Source organism: Lissotriton vulgaris, chromosome 1_1 (assembly GCF_964263255.1).
Source record: "Lissotriton vulgaris chromosome 1_1, aLisVul1.2, whole genome shotgun sequence".
Taxonomy (NCBI): domain Eukaryota; kingdom Metazoa; phylum Chordata; class Amphibia; order Caudata; family Salamandridae; genus Lissotriton; species Lissotriton vulgaris.
The window spans coordinates 441,818,411-441,842,816 of record NC_141685.1 but is presented as its reverse complement, the minus strand read 5'-3'; the positions used below and the strand labels follow the sequence as shown (position 1 = coordinate 441,842,816).

Genomic DNA, 24,406 nt, shown 5'->3' with positions numbered 1-24,406 from the left:
AATGGTAAGGAAGACTTTAGCCATAACGAAGAATGGAAGGGCTAAAAATGAGACAAGAGAAAAACAGAAAGCAAGCTAGAAAATACTGTCCGAAGACACATTTTTAATTAACTAGCAATACCATGATATGGACTGGGCTTATTCAGGGTTTATTTTTTTCTGGTGAGGTGCAGCTTGAGCCCCACAGCAAGATACTAGACACAGAGAAGGATATGATGACTATGTTATTAAAACTGATAGGGATGGAGGGAAATGCTTGACAGAAGCACAAATCCTTTAGCTTAACAGTCCTCCAGAACTGCTGAGACTGAAGTGGAAAATTTCAAGAATGACATATGATCCTATTTTTTCATGGAGGTGGTAGTCAATACACAGGGCAAAAGTCTAAATGAGGTCGTTGGAAGAAATCAACAAATTCATTTTTCAAAAGCTTTAAACACACAGGAGCGGTCATGGGTAAAGATGGTAGGTTTGTATATGGTGCCATCTGTACGTAGGGAATCATGCAGTCAGGGTGAGTTTGGTGGTGTTTATACAATTTTAAATTATCTATGTCTGTTTCCATGCTTTGCGGATTTAAACATTAGATTACCTAATACAGAAGGATGTGGCAAAGAGTCAATCAGTCTATTTTTTATTCTTTATTTTTACTGATCAATAAAAAGTCACAAACAAATTGAAATGTCCATCAATATAAATGTTTATTAACATACAGACCGTGTTGGCAAGACACAAATTGCCACTCCTGTATAAGAAATATAATAACAACACAAACTGAAATGCCAGTATTCAGACATCAGCAGTTCATAATGCTTTGGCATAAAAGCTATTGTAATATATAAAGCGATAATAACCGAATAATATATTGCACAAACGTCCCTTTAATTATCATGTCATATGCCTCTACCACTCTTACCTCTCACCTCTCTTCATGGCTGCTGAGACAATGGTTTAGTACCTTTGCCAGATACTTGTGATGATGCTGCCACAAGGGATGAGAAGTAAACTTTGCTTTCCTCAGCAGATATCAATTTCATTGCTAACAACGTGTATATATTTTGTTGTCTTTGCAACAATTCACTAAGTTTTTGAAGGTTTTTGGTAATGCCTCCATAACTCATCATCAGCTGTCTCATAGCTCTGTTTGCCATTACTAAATTATGAGTTAACACATTCTGACTCTCAACAGCCTGTAATCGTTTTCTTTTTAACCTTAGGGATTCCTTGTTAATCTTATTAACTTCCTGCTGGAGAATATTTTGCTTCTCCAGGCTACTATTAAGTTTCTCAAGGAGCTGACAGCATATTGCCGGGGTATGTAATAGTGTTTGCTCAATGTGCCCTGGTTGGGGTATGGTTTCCGTCTGTTCAGTTCCACTGTGTTGCATTTCATTGAGAGAAAACCCTTGCTTCTCTGGACCTTCAGTGGAAAGTGGGTGTTCTAGGATATAATCCACACAGCTCTGTCCAAAAGGCAGTACCTCTCTGCTTGAATATTCAGTGGGTGAGAGCTCTTCAAAGCTGTAATCTTTAGAGCCCTCAGCTAATGGCAGTACCTCTGTTGCATATGTGGAGATGTACAGGGGTATATCCTCCTGCACTCCATGTTTTGACAGTGTCCTGTCCATAAAAGCTTGCCTTGCGTCAATTCTTTCTTGCACTCCCTCCTGTGGGGTGGATACAGTCTCTTCTCTCACTGGCTGTTGAATACAGGCTTTCGTTCTGTTATCTGCGTAAGAAAAACCAGTTGCACATAATAACACGTTCTATTATGAACATAAACTGTCTACGTGTTTGTGCTTGTAGACACACATATGCCTTAAAACAGTCATATTACATTATATACAGTGCACCAACATTTAATCATATAATATTTTCTTGCAATGTTTACCACAGGATGATAAGTACCATCTAATTACATACAACATGATAATGAATGCAACACATCATTGATGACCCAACTGTGTGATCCTGGCTGTAACACATCATTATTACTAACTGAAGTTAGCTTGCAACATTGGAAAACCTTTCAACACAGGAGGCAAAATAGGCTTAGAAGTATAAACCAGCAAGTATGGCATCTTGATTCTTTCTCTGTAAATTTAAGTTGAGGAACTGTTTCCAAATGCTTTCCAGGTGAAGGAAGACTATCCCTGATCATCCATGTGTGTTTCCTAAGTGTTCCACATCAACTGAGGACTCTCCAATTTTGCCTGTAACACCTCCTCTAGAACCCTAAAGATTCCATCCATGGTATTGATTTGAAAAAGACAACTTTCATTCCATTAGAAGATTTTGAGATGGTAATGTATATATCAACTTATATTTAAGGCAAATGCAAATTTTGATGACAGAAATAAGTGGTGACAACTTTTACTGACATGGTCACTGTATGATGGACACTCGATCTATGATTGCGTACTGGTATATTTATGGGTTGACAACACTCATTTATTAGCAGTTGTTGGAATACATTTTGTTTCAAAATAAAGCTTTTCTTAAACTCAAGGAATGGAAAAAGTATTTGTTCTCAAGGCAAATCCTTATATGATTATACAAGTGCATGTAATGAGAGTTTAAAGCACCTTTATTTAGCACTGGTTATTGCTGAGTCACTCACTACACAAAATAATTTTAAACAATTGTGCCAAAGGTACTGATTCTTCTCATAAGTATTTTTCATGCCATGGTTGTGGGCATCATGTTTGCATAGACCCTGTTGCACTTAAACGAACCAGGACTATCTCAGTATTTTGCTTCTATATTCCAAATGTCATAAGCGAAGTATGCTGGCAATTTTAATAATCTTTAGACTCTTCAGGTCAAAGAAGAGGTACATCTTTCTTAATGGATACTCTATAATGCTAACCAAAGATTGATTTTTCATTTAGTACCATTTCCTATTTCAAAGTAATTTAACTTGCTTCAATTATTCGTAAATGTGCATATTTAATGACTCCAATATCTCTGTCATACAATGTCAAAATCAACGGGTTACATTCTAGCTTTCTTGCCACTATCTTCCAGCCGCCTATTTTTAATGTGGACTGTGAGAAAACCTATCTGAACATCATCTCTCTATAAATAAGCCAATAGGCCAATTGGATTGCCTACTGATTCGCCTTTCAGATACTGCATATCAAAATAGTAGATTCGTGACTGAGGATACTGCTTATGAAAATAGCTGACTTTATTGAGTAGCTAACATATTCCAAAAAACGATGATCCTATATTTAAGATTTGCACTCTCACTGGTTGAATTCCAACACAAACTGTACATGCTGGAATCACAGTCAATAATGCCTAGTTTAATATCACAATGGAATAATATATCACTTCTTGAGGCACTAAAGTGTTAAAAATAATCTTGATATCAAGATTTATTTGAATGTTGCAAGGAAATGCTTATTAACCAACTCAACATATAATTCTCAAAAGCACCACAGTAAAAAGGGGCGATGGAAGGGTCTGAGACATTTAATTTCTTCAACAAAAAAATCTTATCAGAAGACTCCATGCAGAAAGAACACCCCTGAATTCCCACCCATGTCACAAAACAATTCAAACTGGATGTTTTACTCATAGTGCATTCATCTAAAAATTCCTCCTTACCTTGCAGCACTTCTCACTATATCTGGTGCAGACAAAGGACTTAAGAGAAAGAACTCACTCATCCTGCAAACGCCAACCTTGAACACTTCCTTAGAACTAAAGCACTCATTTTCTAGAGCCTCTACTACCCTTTCTAACTCTATTCCTCCATCAGTTAAAATGCAACCTGATTTGCTCATATTCAGGAACCTTCCAAAACCAACATATACTGCCAATTCCTCAACTACAATGTTTGCTAATTTACCTAGATGTCCGCCTCCTTCCCTATTGTCTTGCTTGCAATGGTTTTACAATGGTTTCACACTCTTCAGTTAATTGTCTTCTGTATTTAATCTCTAGAGAAAACATAAATAAAACAAAAATATACATTTGGTTGACACAATGCAATCTCCCTTAAGTACTCAAAGTTCGTCAGTGACGCAACCATACATTCTCACTGTTCAATATTAGTTAGTTGGTTGGTTACAACCCATAGTAACTTGATCTGCCCCTGCAAACACGCGTCTGTTGACCAGTGGTAAAGCTCCAACCCCATAGTTTACAAAACTCAGCACTCTCTCAGGAGTTGTGAGTAAGGATGTAATTTCTTCCTGCAGATTTGGACGTAAATTAATAGATGACTTTTTAACAATTCTGTATGAATTCAGAACATAAAGTAACTTGTAGTAGAGCCTCACACAACTAGCACTGTCACAAACATGTACAGCATGCTTAGTTAAAAAACAAATAGGTTGTGTTGCTTACATGAGACTATTAATAGGTTTTCACTAAGGGATTGAAAAAGTATTGCGGTTCAGAGACTAGTCGGACTAAGAAAAAAAATACTTTGGCTTTTCCATCAATTTGAAGTTATTGATTGTGTTCCTGTTTGCTGACTTCTTTAGATACTGCACTATCTGTCACTTCGAGTTTATCTTTCTTATCCATTTTAGATAGCGCTAGTTACAGAGAACTGACTTTTCTGAGATTCCTGGAGTTAAGATCACACTGAAAACAGCAAGATCATCATGAGCAAGTGTGTTTACTATCAATCAGGCAAGTATCCACTATTCTGAGCAGAGTTAAAATAAAACCTAGGGCTCACAGAGAATATCCAATCAACCTGGGTCTTGGGAAACAAAAGTACATTTCCACTGTGAAGTAAATATAACAAATGGAAAAATGCTCAATTTCTACCAGAATGCAAAAGGAAGAATACTGACCTCTGTTATGCTAAGAATTTTAACTGACTAGAATCTATGGTGTTAATAACGATAGACCCTTTTGAAAGAAAAGAGAATATCACCTGGCAGCATGGGCCAAAATTAGGCAGGCGATAAAAACGCAAAAGGATGCTGACATATTTTCTCTATATGTACTAGGATGTTTCAAATGAAATTTCAACTCTAATATAACAGAACCACGTGTGAAACAACACTATCTCTAACTTTCATATTTAAAATAACACCCAATGCTGATCTCTCAAGTACCTTAACTATGTGTGAGAGTTAGAAAGATTAATGGATTGGTTCTTGGCATCAAAATTATGTAATAGAAGCCTGAAAGTGAGAAGAACCTGGTTCAAATCTAGATTTTGAGTCTCTTTAAGAATATTTACTCCCAACAATATGTCCAGTTTTTCCTATATACATAAACACCAAGTTTGGTACTAAATTATGGTGCAGTCACAGTTATGTACCAGAAATATCCTTGACACAGTCCATTATTGCATTGAACAGAAAGTCACTTTTCGTCATCGTACTGTTATTCACCCGCTCTGAGATGTCACTGGTGGTAGATATGTGATACTTACATAGATAGTGCTACAGAGGAGAAAATCTAGATTACACTGCTAGATTTAGCAAGGGTTATGTGCTGTAGGTTAGCTGACCCTACTTAAATCCTTCTTTCATCAGCTTTGATCTAGGCAAACACAACATAATCTGGGATACGGCATAGAATCTTAATCTACATCCATGTCAATGAAACTCCTAAAAGGTTTACTTCATGATACTAGTGCAACGATTGATGCAGGATTAAATGTAGAATTGGCTGGAGAATCAAATGAGGTAGGACTGTGTAGAATTTGTACCCACACATTTCAATTTAGGTGAGTGACTTGTAGAAGATTTTCCTTTTTTGGACGTACTTCATCCCACATTTGGATGTGCTACTTAATGGAAAACTAGAAGATGAATGTACCACAGTTGGTCATAAAGCGTCTTGTAAAAGTGAAGAGACTGCACATGGAACTCACCAAAATAATATGTCTATTTCCTGATCACCGATTGTGGGTTTCGAGACCCACAGCAACATGCTTGCTAAAAGGTTGGCGATGAAGAAGAGGTTATTAAGAGACTATAAATGTTTCTTTACTTTCATAACAGATGAGATGTATTGCAAACCTTTGAACCTTTTCACCTACCAACCTGATATCTAAAATTTACCTTTTTTTTGGCATGTGATTTTTATTGAAAATACAGCCTTCAAACTTCTGGTTTAGAAAATGTTTTGCATATTAAATATTTTGTGCAAATGTACAGAACTCCTATAACCTTCATCTGTGTTTATGGCCATTTCCTGCACAAAAGACTTCAGGTGGAAGGTGCTAAATAAATCAATAGTCATTCATTTTCTAAATGTGAAGGAAGGATACATTAGAGAGTTTATCACTTACGTGGATTGAGAAAATCATTCACATTACATTAATATTTGGAGGGTGCATATGTGTAAATTGAAAGCCAGGCTATTTTCTTGGAACCACATTTAGGGTCATAATCATGATGGACTCTTTAGTAACAATATTTCCTTTCTAAATATGGCTAGTTGGAAATGCATCGCTAAAAAGGATGAACAATACAAATCTGTCCTTTATTCAACATCAATTTGCTACAATATATGATTTCAAAAGAAAAATCCTGATTGACATGCTAGACTGAAAATTTGTGTAAAGAGGAAATACACCAAATACTAGTTATGCCACTTCTAAGATTGCTGTAGCAAACTCAGATGACGGTGCTTTTGAATTCATGCAGTAGATAACGCTTATATTAGCTTAACTTTTCAAATAAATGTGTATGCTTATTTGATAAACTCCACAGGAAAAAGGCAAAACACTGAATTCAGATTCTCATACATAAAAATGTATTCCAAGTACAGAAAAAGTAGTGAACAATTTTAGAATGGAAGACGTATATTTTAATTTGGCAAGATAAGATCACAGAATAAGGAGGCTAAGTCTGTCTCTTTGGCTACGAAAACAATTAGATCCATGTGTTAATGTTACGCAACGATCTGCCAAACATAAATACATATGTTACTAGCAATGTGTCAAACTAGATTAAATGTTGTAAGTATGCTGAATTGGCATCACATATTAGAGCAAAATATTAAATACATATGAACAATATATTGTATCTTTCTCTTTGTTGGTTATGGATTAACATGTGAAGTCATACAGCTTATGTGTGTATATTATGAATGCAAATATATCTGTGCTCATACTGTAAAATATCTTAATGATGATTACTGCAATCTATGGGATAATGCAATGATTGGTGTGTTAAAGGAAGAATGAAAAAATTATTTAAAAAATAATTTATTTGCAGTTATATTTGCATATAATTATTAGGCAACATCGTTCTTTGTGCCATATTTGTTAATATGGATTGATTCCTTCTTGGGAGCTGCAATCTCACTATGCATGGCAGCCCTGCCAGCTGGCACCCCTCTATAGACCACTCAATTTTGAGTACTGCAGGATACCATTTTTTCAATCTTTGCATGGTGTCACTGTGAGAGTTACTGAGAAAGTATCTCATTTAATTTCATCCACATGATGATGACTAGCAGTTATAAGTGTGCATCAAAGACCTAAAGGTTATTGAAATTGGATCCAGATCTTGTCTCGAGGATACGGAGTAGTGCATTTTCCCAAGCTTAATCACATAGGAATGTGCTTTCTGGGTAAGTAAGTGTCTTATTCGGGCTTCTTGGGAAATATACCTTGAAATGGTCAATTGTAGGTTGTCAATGATCAAATCGTCTATTTTGTCTCTCATAAGCCCCTTTGAAATTCTATTACTGAATTAGAATAATATATATCCCTCTGAATTTTAGAAGGCATGGTAGACAGTCACTCTGGTGGTCTGCCATCAACCAATCTGAATGCACTTTTCCTACAATAATTCTACAAGCTGCGAGTCATTCAGAATATCCTTTTTATTAAATAGTATTCTGTCCTAGCCTATTAGATTAGAGAAAAATAGTTGCATCTGCAAATTTAAAAATGTGTCTTACAAAGTTTAAAAAAGCCATTTGCCACAAGAGGTTCATATGTATTCATGTTAAGTGATTTTGTCACAAGACATGGGGTCCATCTATTGAATAATATGGACTGTTTTGCAACAGGGCAGTTATACACAGCTAATAAGTAGAAAGGTTGCGTGATGAAGTACCTCAGTGTTGGAGTCCTCAAATAAGTTGAAAAATAGCCCTGTCAAATAAGTTGCAGATGTATTCTACCAGCATAAAATGTTGAGGACTAACCAGCAAACCGTTAAGTATCAGTGGTGGATCTGTTTATATGCATGCCATAACAGAATGCCATTAACAATTTACGGGTGTGCAAAATTATACTTCTAGAGCGAAATATGGTATGTGGGCATGTTGCAAGACTTTTTTCATCTGAGCACGAGGTTTGTGTTAAAAAAAAGTCCTTCCAGATGCCAGTAGGAGACAGATTCAAGTGGAACATTTCTGTGCAAACTGCTCCACTGTGTTCAGTGTAAAATACTATGCAAAATTGTGTAATGTAAAATTGTTACATTTTGAGATTCTTTGCAAATTTTACACAATGTGAAATTTGGAAATTATGTGAATTTCGTTGGCATAATTAAAATTGACTCAGTCATACGTGCAAACCATAATAATAGCATTTTATCCACATCACTCCACACACCACATGTCTCTGTATCAAGTAGATTGTAAGCGGTCAACCAAATCTGATCTAATCAGGATGTACGACACATAAAATATTATATGCTCAGTAACTCCACTAAGATCACAGGGCTCATCTGGACATGAAGTGGACAGACTTTAAAACTTTAAATTTCTTTACGCCTAGACAATGGGCCAACTTTTTAAAGAAACTTGATATATTGCCCTGAGAAGCATGTTGTGAAGCCTAGTAGAAAACCTCTGTATCGGCATGACCATTACCAACCCTAGACAACCGGAATGACGCCAGGTCGGTCGAATCACAACTGGCTAATTCAGCCCTGTGTGTTTCTATATTGGCATAAACGACAACCCAATCCATTGAAGAAAACTTTCAAGTGAACTGATCAATCTAAGGAGGGCCTTTCCTTCGTCTGCCCTGGGCTTCAGGAGTGGTCATGCTCAAGTGCTTTGTGTGAACAAACATGAAACAAAGGAAAAATGATTGATATGGCACGCTTTGCCTCAGCTCCAAGATGCATGAGGACAAATACATTACCAGCATTACATGGAACAATAGAAGGTCTTGGAAAGGGGTGGTGGTGGTATAGAAACAAGCGTAAATGTTTTACAGAGCCAAGAGTAAATAAAATACATACTAACAATGTGGATGACGCAATGCCTAGCAGAATAGAAAATTCAAAAATGGCATACCTAACTTGCAAAAGTGATTTTTAGTAAGTTAGTAAACCAACCAACATGATCTAGAAAACACAATTAATTTACTCTGGAGATAGGAAATCTGTGCAAAACACACAGAAAAGCACATTAGTGAATACACTTTTATCATTTTAAATATTAACTGGAAGTCAATACTTAGCCAAAAAAATAACAGCATTTGCCTGGTGCCCAATCACGCCTGACATGGCAGGAATGAGAAAGTTTGAAATAGAAATGTTAGTAATATACTAGTTTTGTTTTGGGCCTTTTCCCATTTACATGCTTTATTATAGAGGAAGGTAACCCCTTTTTCATTATGGAATGGTACTTAGCCTTGTCATTCATTTTCCCCACTACTTACTGCTTGTTTTCTATGCTTCTAAACACATTTCTGCCCACTTTCTTTCTTCTCTGCCAAAGTTAGGTAGAGTGTGTGCTGTTACACTCATCTCTCACCAAATAACATCACTTACTAAACCCCAAAATAACAATCTGAAGTGTTAATAATGATTTGTAATTTTCTAACTCCACTTTGAGTATGTATTTCATGATATTGTCACTCTGTAACACATAAATATATCAGATGCATTAGTCAACTTGTTTTGTGGAGTTACAGACTTACAAACAGGTCAGAAGAGATGCCTCTTATCTCAACATAGCTACATTATACAGAAAAGGGAGGATAAGAGCAATATGGGGATTAAATAATAATACTATCTGTATGTCCAGCCACCATATCCTATTAATATGACTTGAACATTCACAAAACCTCGATCTAAATGCAGACATCATATCTCCTTTACTATGATCACAGGCAAATCAAGGGGCAGGATTATAGTCTAAATTTAGATCATTTTGCTGCTTTTATATAGCCCTAAATGCTGCATGAAAAGTGGCTTCAAGTCACTTTTCCTAAAGATTCACTATTTATACAGAATAAGGGTGGTAAAAATTTGTATTTCACCATACGCTCCTTTAATACTCTAACCGTACTGGGCCCTTTATAGTTAGACAATCTGCAGCACTTTCATTTACAGCAGAGACGATGATCTTCTAACAAATCTTTCCCCGCCGATAAGAGGGGTAGAAATGAAGGTGGCCAAACACCACGTTACCTGTCCAATGATAACCATTATTTGACAGCCAAATCACAAGTTTGAGATCAGATTTAGGTACACCACTCTTTGAAACCATGCTGTAGAAATAAAGAATAGCAACACGAAGACCCAACCTCCTGAAGAAGTTGAGTTAGGATTATGCAGACCAAAAGCTGTGCAACAGCAATGCATAACAAAAGAAGTAATACTTGATGTTCTGACAGAGCTCGCTGATTCTCTCTACAACATATTTAAGTCATTAGCAACAAGCACAGTTTGAATGGAAGAGACAACAGGACGCACTAATAGACTCAGAAAGGTATTTGGTTATTGTATTAAAGATTCACAGTTCATCGCCACAAACAATCACTTAAGAATTCCAGCTACAAATATCACAGCTTGTATAACAGTGCCAAACCTTTAAGCAGGCTTTCTCAGATTGTTATCATCAGAATCAGTTCACAGAGTTACAGAGTTCCACCACCATTAAGGCAGACGGATAGCTCATTGTCTGACAGCTCAAATCCTACGAAGAAGGGGAAAGGGTTCAAATTTAAAGTCTATTAAAGGGAGAGTCCATTAGCGTAAACAAGGAAATAAAAGAAATGGAAAAATGGAAAAGGTTCGACGAAGAAGGTTTTAGTCCATCTCATACCGACTGACGCATTAGCAAGGTAGTCCAAAAATAAGAGAAAGTTCTCAAAAATCAATCAGCATAGCATCCAGGTCTCAGAGTAGGAAAAATTTGAATGCGTGATACCCCTCCTTTGGGGTTCCTTATTTTATAACGTCTCTAGCAATTAACAGTGATGTGGCATCACACCACCATTAGAAGACTATCATATATCCAGCTTCACATAAAGTCATCTAGGACACTTGCAACAGTGAGATGTTTTCCCATGGTGGTCATGAGAAATGAAAGATTGAGAGTCCACATAGGCTTATTATTGGTAAAAAGAGTTACAAAGTAATCATCTTATCGCCATTACTGAAATCCTGTTGCCATAGAAATATTTCACAGTGAAACATTCAGAAACGTTTGGGCGTACACATGTACAGGACAAATTAAGCAACATTTTACTAGTGGTAAATGGCCTATTATATCAAGTAGGGGGAAAGCCAGTACTAGAGAAAAGCATTATCGGAAAAACCTTTAAGTTAGCATCACACGTTTAAATGAAATAAGCTCTTAACCAACATCAAATATAATGTAATTAAATCATTTCAAACAGAGAATATACAGGACTTTAAAAAAGCATTATTTACATGATAATAGCTAATGTTAGGAATATCCTACAACCACAAATTTCTCAACATTCATATTAGTGTATAATTTTCGTTTTTCATTTTTCAAAACTATAGAAGCTCTAGTACTACTATGCGAGATTTCAAGATTGTATCGTGTTTCTACCATGTCTTTGCACTGACTTTTCTAAATGGGCATTCTCAACAGAAAGTTTTACAAACACTAGGCCATTTCATTTCATCAATAAACATTAATAAACAACATTTTCATAATAAACTCTTATTAGTACAACTTTACATTGCTTATACTACACTGATCTCATTTTCATGTGTGTTATATATTATAATTTTTAAAACCGTGCTACATCACTATGAAATAATTTCTTCACACCTAAAGATAAACACCTCAGCAGGGAGAGAAAAAGTCATCTATAGACAACTGTTGTAGCCACATTTCATAATATCAGAGATGTATTAACGCATGCGAAAAGTGGACAATTGCCCAGCGCCCCTACCTTCCAAGGGCCCACTGAAAAAGTAAACCTTCCCTCTCTCTTGTTCACCTGTCTCTAGTTCCGTATTTCTTTTTTCATATTTCATTCTCTATGCCTACTTCTACTGCTGATTCAGTCTTTTTTTTGCCCAGTGTCATCATAAGAATTTTTGGGGCCCGAGAAAGATGCTTTTGTCTACACTCCATTACCGAACACTGGGTAATACAATTCAAACCTAACGGGTGGCCTCAAAAAATGTCTTGTCTGGTGCCCCGAAATCACTTAAGACAACACTGCAAAATAGGACTTCATTCCATGACTACTATATACATGTAAAGAGGTGCCCAAAGCAAGTGAAGATCCATTGTATTGAAGCCAGTGGACAGACGTGAAAAAACCTGGCTATTACTGGCTGAGCCCAGTCACTGCCCTGTAACAGATAGCCTCAATTATCTAAAGGGCCAATAACAATCCATCATGTAGTCAACGCTCAGAAAGCTGAACGTCCATCACTACCTGCTCTGAAAATGTAACATTTCCCTCTGAAGGATGAATAACAGAGATGCGGCTGTCATAGTCAGACAAAGTTTAGTCCATCGGACCAAACCATACCATTTTTATCTTGAAGACATTTAACTCCTAAAAACAAAGGATGTGTATAATGTGGGCCAGTAGCTGTCTGTTGTATAGTCTATTCAATTAGTCACTATTAAACGATTAACCGTTCATAAGAGATGGTTATTATGTGGTGTAATCTTATTTTAATGCCTTGCATCCCATTCACATCTACATCACACTTGTCCTATTCATTAGTCTTACCAAATTTGCAAATAGCTATTTTCTTTAGTCCTGGCTTCAAAAAGAGAGAGCCAGACACCTGGCTGCCAGAGGTAAAAAGTGTATTACTCTGAGTATGAGCCTATGTAAAGTACGACGTTTGGTTTAACCTGAAAGGTGAACATTATTTTATCTGTTCTATTGTATTGTCTATCAGCATTTTCAAAACGTATCCCAAAACAATGCCACCAAATAATAAAGAAATTCAAGATGCATATACAAATATCAACCTAAGAGGAATTTGGCAGACTGTCCTCCAAAATAACACATTGTCATGACTCTTTCTTGATTCTTAAACTCTGAGGCATACAAGAAGAAAACTTCTGGGAATGTGCCTTTAATCGTGAATTTCCACACTGTGGTGTAGGAATTGTTATATTCATTTCCAACGTAAAGATACCCGTTCCATCACTGGCTCTTAAAAATAAGGGTTTCCATATTTTAACCTGCAGTTTCGGCACAACTCACATCTGTGTTTAGAAGTGCTTAGAGGTCACTGCAAATATTTGTAAATATCATTAAAATTACAACTTTGGCCCTCATTACCAGTAATGTGGGCTCAACAAATCAGCATTAATCGTTAAAAAAAACATATCTCTCTTCTCATCTGTGTCCCTATTACATGAATTCCACACCTGAGTTTTATCACTCGAGGAGAAATTATGAATTTAGTAAGGACAGCAATGCTAATGTGATAAATAAAAAAAATGGCACACATCCCCATAGGAGTGTGTAAAGTGTTAAATAATTTAATTAAAATTAATCTTCAAGTAGGTCATGGGTCACTAATTTTACCTGTTACATTCTATCGTTAAATTTGAATTTACTTAGGTGCTATCATTATGACCGATTACGGCTCAATATCACCCGTTACTTTGACTGAATAATGTCAGGTGGCTTGAAAGAATGTGTATAAAAAGACAAATAGTGATATCCAAATGTGCAATGCCAGAATAAGGATAAAACAAATCCTAAAGTTTTTTATCATGCAACTTCATGCTTACTTAATTTGTTTATTCTGATGCAAAACACAATAATACGATATGCTGATGGTTTATGTTCTTTATTCAAGACTACATGAAGGAACTCCATACAGACATAAATGGTGCAAACTGTGAATGGGAGAATGTTTATTGAATACAAGAAAATACAGTATCCAGAAACAGTGATACCACTAAACTTCTGCATTCACGTGTTTCTCGGTAGCTTTTCCAGGACCTAAGATAGCTAATGTTTCAACAGGACTCTTTAGGTTTGATGTGCAGCAGAACATCTCTGTATAGTTAATAGATGCATTTTTATTACGATGTGCCATAAAGTGATGCATGCTATGTTTCTTTCGTCCACTGTAAAGTTCAAGACAGTACAGGAAAAATGACTATCACTATAAATAGGGATGTTTGCGGCACCAGCGGGCAAAGTAGCACCTTGTATTCTTCAAAAGCTTATTAGGTTTTAATGTGTCTGCCACCATGCTCTATATTGCCAAAGAGAGGAATCAATTGTTTTGGTTGGCCATATTCCACAATGTTACAGAGAATTGTATTAAATGTGGTCAATAGGGAAATGGGCAGATGTGTGTCACTGTCTTACTTAATGTTGTTTTCTTCCGAGTTCAGGAACAACTTATCGTAAATACCTGCATGAAAAGATTATCTGGTATATATCTAAGAAGTAAAATGTAAAAAAAGAATGTCATCATGAATCCATTTCTACAATTGTAATGTACACTCTCATAAAATATAGAAAACCCTAGTTCAAGTATGCTGAAACTGGATAACAGTTTCATATTCAAAAGAGGAGAGAATGTCTGCTGTGTTTTTTTTATATAGTTGGCCAAGAAATTCGTAAAATGAAGCATTGCACATGAAAATCATCATCTTTTAGAAGTAATGTCAGCAGAAACTTGAGATCAGTATTGTTTATCATAAACTTTGTTGAATGAGTCCCTTGCTGGCATAGAATGTGCCACGGCATGTGATAAGAGACATGCCACAAGTTGAGTTAGAAAGTTATTTCGTTGTCTTTTGGGTCTGTTTACAGTTTTAGTTGGTTGAATCCCGGATTGTAGTTTCACTTCATTTATTCTCTATGAGAACCTTATTAACTTTGGCAGCCATTTAAGTCATAAATACATCTAAACCGGAGATTTTGGCATAGATATTCTAAATTCCAATGGAATCATCTCCTTTCCCACACTGTAAGGTCCGAATGACAATGTGTTTTGTGAGTAGTTGTGTCTTACAGAAAAATACAACTTAGTGAATGAGGTTCTTTACAATGTAAGCATGCAAACTACAAATTCAGTGTGTACTTTGACACAGACGAAGGAGCAGGTCGCCACTAATTTCATCTCATGTCTGCAGCAACTCGCTGCTTGGATGGCAAATAACTGCCTCAAATTGAACGGAAATAAGACGGAGGTATTGATTGTGGGGAAGGCTCCTTCAGTGTGGACCTCGGCATGGTGGCCTCCAGCGCTGGGCCCCCTACCCATTCCGAGCAATCCAGTGAGGAATCTGGGGGTATGGCTCGATAATAAAATCTTGGTCGAGCACTATACCAAACAGGTGGCAGGCACCTGCTTCGGCATTCTGAGGGTCCTCAGGAAAACACTGGACCTGCTGCCACTGACAGCCAGGAAAACCATGGTCCATGCCTTAATAACATCAAGACTGGACTATGGGAATGTCCTGTATCTGGGGGCCAGTGCTAAGTGCACTCAGAGGTTGCAGCGCATACAAAATGCGACTGTCCGCTTGGTCCTTATGCTGCCCAAGAGAGCTTCCTCTAAGAAAGCATTCAAAACACTACACTGGCTGCTAATCAGGGAGCGTGTGACATTTACAGCCCTCTGTGTTGGCCACCGTATCTTACAGGGGAAAGGACCCATATATCTCCACAACCTGCTTACCCCGTACCACCCTACCCGACAGCTGAGATCAAGCGGGACGGGGCAGGTTCAGGTTCCTAAATTTAGCAGAGTGAGAATGGGAGGGCATTCCTTTCGTGTTATGGCAGGTCAACAGTGGAACAGACTCCCTCTGAAGCTCCGGTTGGAGACGTCAGAGCTTGTATTCTGCAAAGAGCTGAAAACTCACTTGTTTCCCAAAGATTAGGACGGGGCTAACCGATTGACGGGTCGAGAAGAAATAACAGTGGAGTGGAGTTGATTATGGCGATCTACAGCGCGGGGACACACTAGACAGTGTAACAGGCGCTTTACAAATGTAATTATTATTATTATTATTATTATTATTACAGCTTAAATACTTCCACAGTTACTAACAGTTATCACATGGACTAATTATCATTTTTACAAATAAATTGCGACTTTTAAATATTCTACAAATCATGTTCACATATTATTATATCCAGCACACTCAATGCAAATACGTTGTCGATCCAGATCTCTATTTACTTTCTCTGGAGATCTGAGCTCTTGGCATGGTACATCAAGCCATTAATTGCTGTGGCCCTGTATTCATTTACAACAAATGTAATATGTACATTCTCAGTCAAAATGATAGACCCGTATCTAATGGACCCATATATGACGGTTTCTACTTCCCATCCTATTAGATTTGTGCTCATGGTTTTAAAGTGCTGGAACAGAACATCTTGACTCAAATGTCAAGCAGAACAGCATAATCTCAGATTCCGACAACAATTTAAAGTGCCATGATACTTATCCTATATGAACTTGAGCTCATCAAAATGACTTAACAATAAAATCCATGCAAGGGAATCTGAGCAGTCTATTCCTTTACATGCCAACGTGGGTTGGTTATTATTAGTCAAATTGACATGCCCAGGAGGCAACAAAAGGTTGGTTTTATAATTTGTCCAAGGAAGTGGGAGAATCTTTTTTTTTCAAAAGAGGCTCTCATAAACTGCATGAAACTGCAAGACTTGTGGGTTCCTGCTCAAGAACGACCTAAAAAGTATTACCTGACCCTCACATATCAACCATGATAAGTTGTATTGATGAGAGCGACTTTCGAATTCAAAGTTAAGCATATGGCATTGGTGAGATCTTTAAGACAAATTATATTTAGCTTTCTAATGTCCCACTGGATGTTTCCAAATATGAGTATTGAGACACTTCTGATGCAATATTAGCTACCTTTTCAAGTACAAACAAATTATCAGTTTGGGTAATATGTGCTAACTTGACGCTAAAAACTGAGTGTTTCAGAGTCAAGTTTAAGGTGTTTCCTCCCTTTTAAAGTAGCCTTTTGAATGAAAACAAGGGAATTTGGCATCGAAACTACTGAACTCGTCATTTTCTTTGCTTCATTAATTCAGGATAAATGGGGAATCCATTTTTGCCAGCTTTCAGTTGTGTTTAATCCTAAACCATGAAATTAAAAAAAAATCAAGTGGGAGAGCACCACATCACTTAGTGTAATTGCCATCCTTGTAGCTCTAACTCCAGATTCGTCTCCTGGGAGTATTTAAGAGAGCTGTTTAGCAAATAGATTACCTTCCCTTGCAATGTCCTAGTAAAGGAACTCTTATTTCCAGTGTCTGGAGGAAGGAAACCGTTTGTAATCTCCTAGAAATAGTTTTTCCAAAAACACCAACCAAAATACAACTAGAATTTCAGGCATGCAGAAAAAATCAGTACTGTAAGGCACTATTTTAGCCAGCACTTCAAGCCAGGAGCTATAACCATATTTCAGAATATGGACCAATTTCCCAAATGTAATATTGGCCGGAAGCTTATGTTTATGGATAAAAATTAAAATGCTTCAATATTAGTGTGTAAGATTATGTTTATAGCTGAAAATGAAAATGTTTACATTTTAGTGTGCACATGGTTTACTACAGTGTGTTTCTAAGCTACAGGTGTAGAGAAATCGTCAGTAGTAAACCCCACACAAGGGGTGGCAACTGGGAATTTAGAAGCATGGTCTGCCTTACAAGTTAGTGAATACCAATAAGCGTACGTTTATGGGCAAACCCCTACCCACCCTGGAAAATCATTGGAAAAGTACCTTCCAGGACGGGAGGAGGACCAGATCACCCCAAGATAGGGTGAGGTTTAGAGGAAAGGTTTTTTTTTTCCACAGGGAATAAGGTATTTCCATTATACAAAAAGAAATTTGCATTTGCACACCAGGAGCTAATCACCCTGGGCTCAAATTCAAGCTATGTAACTAAAAGACGAAGTGATATGCTAGACTCTAGCATATCACACTGTCTTTTTTGCTTCTGAAGCATGCTCTGTTTTTCGGCACATAACTGTGCTATTACAATTAAGTCATCAATGGTCCATACTAAAGTGCATTTGCTATACCTGTGCTACTCCCACAAATCAAGATAAGGATACCAACCTAAATATTAGCTTCCAATTTCAAATTAATTTGCTTTTATGCAGCATTTTAAAACTTTAAATTTACAATGTAGCGATTTTTTATTTATATGTATTTTATCAATCTATGATTTAATTTTATAAACAGTTGCGTACCCCCGGACTACTATTATTACTATTACATCTTATAATGTGCACAGCTACCCCAGGGGGTTTCCCGGTGCTAGATCAAGGTAAGATGAAACAAAAAAAAACAGCCCAAGTGCTAAAACAGCCAGGTCTTCAATCTCTTACGAAACTCAGTGAGGGAAGCACAGCTTTGCAGTGTTTCAGGCGAGTTGTTTGGAGTAGACATCAGGTAAAGAATCTTAGGAAGGTTAAGTCGGCCCACAGCTTAAGAATCACTGTCCTATAACACTGCTCCCCTTAGTTAACCAGTCTGATGTGGAGTTCCTTCCTCTGATCAGAGCGGTCAGTCTGTGTGACAAAATCCATTCCCTTTCTTTCTGGGCTTGTACAAAGAACCAGCCAATATCAGGTGTTGTGAGGTTTCAAAAATATTATTCCCACGTGGACACAGGTCTATTTTTCAAATACTACTTGCCTGTGATCACTCTAAGTCCCAACCTGTATTTGCAAACTAAACTATTTCAGGTGAAATGTTAGCAGGCCTTTATGTAGTCTTGCGGCGTGTATAAGTTGGATAAACCCTCAAAGCCCCTATAGATCGCCCTTTCCATTCTTGCAAGAAGAATATATTACTAGTTATGAGAAGTTTAAGACACCTTAATATTGGTGCGTTACACATGATACCAGTCGCCCTTACTGGTCAGGTTGCACTCCTTCACCTCCTCAGTTCAGCACCAGCGCTGGTCTCAAGCCTCATAACCACGTTATTTTGTGTTAATACTTCCCCAGTTAATCCAGGCACAGCTAGCTGAGGCAATATGTTTTTGGAACCCCTTAGGCATACTAGAGAAAACGGCCAAGTTGTCTGATTACAGCAGAGCAATATATTATTGCAGCCTCCTCAAAGGCTTCTAAGCAAATGTCCAAATTTCGCAGTTTTAACTCGATGAGTCGTGATAACAGAGGATGTATGGCTACTCCCACATTTTCTGCAATCACGTTGTAGTACTGGCATTCCAAATCCTTATTTTATCGCCTTGATTATGGGACACACAGCTAAAGTCTATGGTTGACAAAGAACCCCAATACGTGTGGGTTGGCTGTGCAAGGGCATATAACCTCTTCGCGCCATTCACACCTATCAAGCCATATCTTAAAAACAATGCTGGTAGCCATTTCCCACATGTGTTTGTCTCCAAGTCTTCCACACCAGAATGTGTGGCAGATGTGCAGTGTGCTCTATCCTCTAGAAACGTATCAGTCCATAGCCTTCATTGCTTTTTGAATTCTTTATTCCTGCATCGACCAGCGATATCATCAGAGTAAATACTTGTCTTGGCAGTCTACAATTGTAAAGGTGAGCCAAGGGTATTCTAAAGAGACCTTAGAATTTGTCCACTGCTATGTTATGGAAGCTATCTCCCTTGAACGTCTTTTTTCCTTGGTATTGCACTGACCCAAAAGGAGACAATTCAACAGATTGCACTCGTTGGTCTCTTTCAGCTTGAGAACACAAAACCCTTCTCTTTCCTCTTTCTTCAACAATGTGAAGAACTTTCCAAGCTCCAGAACGGTGATTGCTTATTGTTTCCCCCCCCCCCCCCGCCCCCCCATTTTTGTCTGATGCAAAACTAACGGTGAAGAAAACATACTCTTACTTTACCCTAGCAGCAGACAACCTTTAACTTCCTCTTTTGGGTTGGAACTCGATTCCCTTTAAATACATATAATGATCTCCATCTTTGGTCATATGATTATGGGCGTGTATGCCTGCATGGTGCCCTCATATAACTATTTTGTCAGTCTTTGGTGGAAGTGGCAGTCGAAGCCTCAGCAAGGACTGGTGGTTAATACTGGACATCACTGTAGCCCTTCGAATATGCACAACTTCATTTAATGGTATCCATCTAAATAACTAAGCTAAATATGAACAACTTCATTTAATGGTGTCCACCTAACGGTCCAAGATATAAAAGGATTTGCAACAACAGGAAGCATGTTAGTGAAATCCATTCAGTTAGAAAAAAGGTGAGAACAGTCTAGGCCACTTGCAGATTTGAAAGAAGGAGTTATATTGTTTTTTAAAGGTAAAAAACACACACCTGAAGGGTGCTTACCCCTCATCAAAAATCAAGGGCTTAAAAAACATAAAAGGAAAGGTGCAATACAATCGCAGTAGCTTTTACTGAGCTTTTCTAAAGCACAGTCATTCAGTTAAGAGTCACCACCAAATCTAGTTTAACCACAAACTGCATACAAGCAACTAAACACATTACTATTACTATATATCCAATGTTTCATAAACATTAAGTGACACGTTTATACAGTGATTTTTACTCAAAGATCATTATTTTCCAAGGAATGCTATTGCACTTACTGTACGGATCAATTACTGCACAATATTTTACTGTGTGTTAGACATTAAATTCACAAGTGCTTGTTATATTTCTTTGAACCAGCCAATACAACGACTCTCAATATGAGTAACAATAAATGATACTTCTTATTGCTCCTCTTTTCTTCAATGCTTATTCCGAAATAAATCTTGAATGTAAATGCAAGTGCTTTAATAGAGTATCGCGAATATGTCCTTGACATAACTGCATTCTCCTTGCATTGCCTATGTTTGACTATGTCTTGGCTCCAAGACCTCCACCCCAACATTACAAACTTTATTTTAAGTGTTAATGTTAATATCATCTCCAGCAGGAGACCACATCATAGCCTTCGATTTCCCTAACTGGGGTCCAACGCAGGCCATTAAGAAATGCTGCTCTTTTGCGGCTGCTCTTGGCTCCAGCACTGATTCCTGGCCCATCAAAATTTGGTATTTCCAATCAGCAGGTGGAATGAGCGTGGACCCTGAAGGTCGGCGTTGGTAATAGTAGGACTTTGTGTGAATCAATTCTGAGCCTACTGTTTAGCATCCAACATGCTAAGTTACTTGACCAGGACAGTTGATAAATTTACATAACGGCAAGAGGAAGCAAAGAGAAACATTTCACCCAACGCTTGTTGCAGACTGATGGACAACAGACTTGCTGAGATACTTACTTTGTGACACTCGCACAAGCTCAGTCACGCTGAAAACACCTGATGTAACAAAACTGTCCTGGAAGCCCAGATGTCCTAAAAGCAAATGAAAATCAAGAATGGTAATTAATAGAAAATCTGATCAGAGTTCTTTTATAGCATGCACTAATTTTAAGAATAAATTTAACGATGGCTTATGGAAACGGATAGCCAAAGGCAGACATGAGCTGCACGCTATTGGCTATCATAAGGATTGAATTAAGTCTAGGAATGCTAAAATATTAGGGGCTGATGGATGCCCTTAGGTGGCCTGCTATGTGGGCGGCAAACCTATGACTTCCTTATTTCTATAAACAATGAATTCATTATATTGCAGTCAAAAAGAGGAATGCTTCCACCCTGCCTAGCCCATCCACACACCCTCACACTCAAAAGGAAACACATGCAAGTCCAAATACTTATGGAATCTGAAATGTCTTAAAAGTACTAACACAGGGGCATCTGGAATATTCAACATTGAAAAACCTCAACAGGAAATTATAAAGGACATTTTGACTAAAACGTTAGAACCAAAATGACTTCCTAAGTGAATATAAAAATGTACTTTGGGATTTATTTCAAATGTTGCTTTCTGGGAAACATATGAGCAGAATTATGCCTACCCTTTTATTAAAAATTTACGCCAGGGACATGTGCTCTATATTGACTATGGTAACTTGTGGAAAGAATAGACAGGACATTGAAAATCACAAAAAAAGACACAATTAGGGTAACATTCACTCTAAATCTATATCTAAACCTTGGATAATGGTATTCTGTGTAAATAGTTATTGCTTTCTATAAAAAAGGGAAAACCGTTGCTAGGAAATTTGACAAACTGCAAGAAATACACCCAAAAATGCCCATCCTTCCCACACTATTGTGCTTCAACGCGATTTTGTCGTCTTAACAAAAGGGTATACCTTGCTCCCAGATAGTAACTTCCTTTAAAAGCAAAAAAGTAACCGTAAACACCACAAACTATAACTGAGTGATTTTTGAGGCATAAAGGGTACTATGATATATGTGTGTGCTTTTACTGTGTGTGGTACTTGTATGTGGTATGTGTGTGATTTGTGCAACACTGGGGTGGCGTGATGGTGTATACTAACCTTGCAATACATTTTATAAAATGTTTAGCATCATATGTTTTGGAGGGCAGCAATGCCGTTCAAAACATTTTCAAGCATTTTTCACAAAAAGAGTTTTCTTGTAAACAAAATGTCAAAGCACCCAAAAAGTAAAGGAAGACTTGCTTTTATTACAGTCCCAACAGGTCTATATGAATGGGTATGTGCACACACATCTGCTTCTGTTTAAATATGAAGAAATGTATTGCCAAACGATGCAGTGCAAACTACTGGGATTCAGACATGGGCTCACAATTCATATAAAAATAAAGCTTGGCAGAAAACGTGTTAAACTGTCATAAGTGACTGACTCAGCAGCAGTAAGCCAATCCACTCACTCACTGTGAATCAATTGTGTCTCTAGACAGAATTCACTTTATTAGCAATGCACATCTAACAAATGCTTGGAACTATGAAGACTTTAAGAAGACCTTTTGCCACTGAGCCTACCATTTATTACACGCACACCCATATGGAACTCTGAATGGCCCAAGCTGCAAAGCATATTCGATAAAGGCGAAGACCCGGAAATAAGTTCAGAAAAAAACAATAGCAACATGGTGATGGATGGAAGGTTTGAATAAATCTTAGCCACTCGCAATCGCTCAGGCCACATTCCTGTCCATCGTTTATAGGACACCATGCTACTCTAGACATAGGCCCATCCTATGCAAATGAGTCCGTTTCAGCCCTGCCATGGGTCCTTTGTCCCAGTGAGCACTTGACCCATGTCTCGGCATGCCTGGTGCACTTGGGGCGTAAGGTGATGGATCAAAATGTTTTAATTAATCTCAGCCACTGGAAATCGCTTGGGGCTGCATTACAGTACATCCTTTTTCACTCACCGTGCCACTCTAGATAAAGCCCACCTTTTACAAATCAGTTACAACCTGCTCCTCATGGGAACAGTCCTTTTCGGACTGCCAAACGAAGCCCTTTACAGAAACGATCACAAGCAACCCCAGACCAGTTGTAACCTAACAGGTCTCATCAGAGAGGTGTAGCTAGGGCACAGTGAGCATGGGACCCACATCTGGGCATACTGATTGTACGAAGGGTGTAAAGTGCAACATCGACAAGGTGATGGATGGAATGCTTGAATTATTCTCAACCACTGGCAATCACTTGGGCCGCATTTCAGTCCCTTGTCTAAGCTACACCGAACTGACGAAGCTACATTGTACTGATGAATTCCAATCAGCGTGAAACTAGTCTTAGGTTCCTTATGTTCAGGTAGGACTTGGCCTAGTAGTTCAAACTGGACTGTTCCTACTGGAGAGGGATCGAGACTAATTTCCATATGGCTGGGTCCATATTGAGGTGGCACTGTGGGCAAAAGAATAATGTGTGGAAATAATACGCCGAGTGACTGCCAGTGGTTATACTTACGGCAAGCATTCCTACTATCACCTTTTGTGTGTTCTACATGGGTACAGAAAGGCATCATTGTAGCTCCCCTCTTCCACAGAACCCCACTTTCTTTTGTTGAACCAGAATAAACATACACAAAACTCTATTTTCCACTATATTAAAACACTGGATGTCCTGAAAATACTGGCCAATTATGGACCAATCTTCCACTTCCCCTTTCTCCACAACATCATATTAAGAGAGGCAATGGAACAACTTCAAAAGTATGTGGAACTTCAACATCAGCTCCATTACCACCAATCTGGGAGAGGCACTGATACAGCACTAGCTAAAACGAAAGAACAGCTTTTTCAACTTGGATGGAGTATAGGAAAACCACTCAGCTTCTACCTGAATTCTCAGTGATGTGGAGTGGTGTGGAGTGCAAAAAAACGATGGATTTAGGCCCAGATCTCTGTACTGGGG

The 24,406-nt window shown here is 37.8% G+C and overlaps 1 protein-coding gene across 12 annotated transcripts in view; it reads right to left on the bottom strand.

Moving 5' to 3' along the window:
- Nucleotides 1–24,406, bottom strand: part of NFIA (nuclear factor I A) — a 773,858-nt gene that overhangs the window by 188,885 nt on the left and 560,567 nt on the right. For 11 of the 12 annotated variants that reach the window (XM_086953183.1, XM_086953198.1, XM_086953177.1 and 8 more), the window contains exon 4: nucleotides 21,423–21,497. In XM_086953183.1, the coding sequence (XP_086809309.1) occupies nucleotides 21,423–21,497 (75 nt within the window). Of the gene's footprint in view, nucleotides 1–683; nucleotides 1,730–21,422; nucleotides 21,498–24,406 lie in introns of those variants that run through there. The other variant, XM_086953211.1, reaches the window with a different exon arrangement.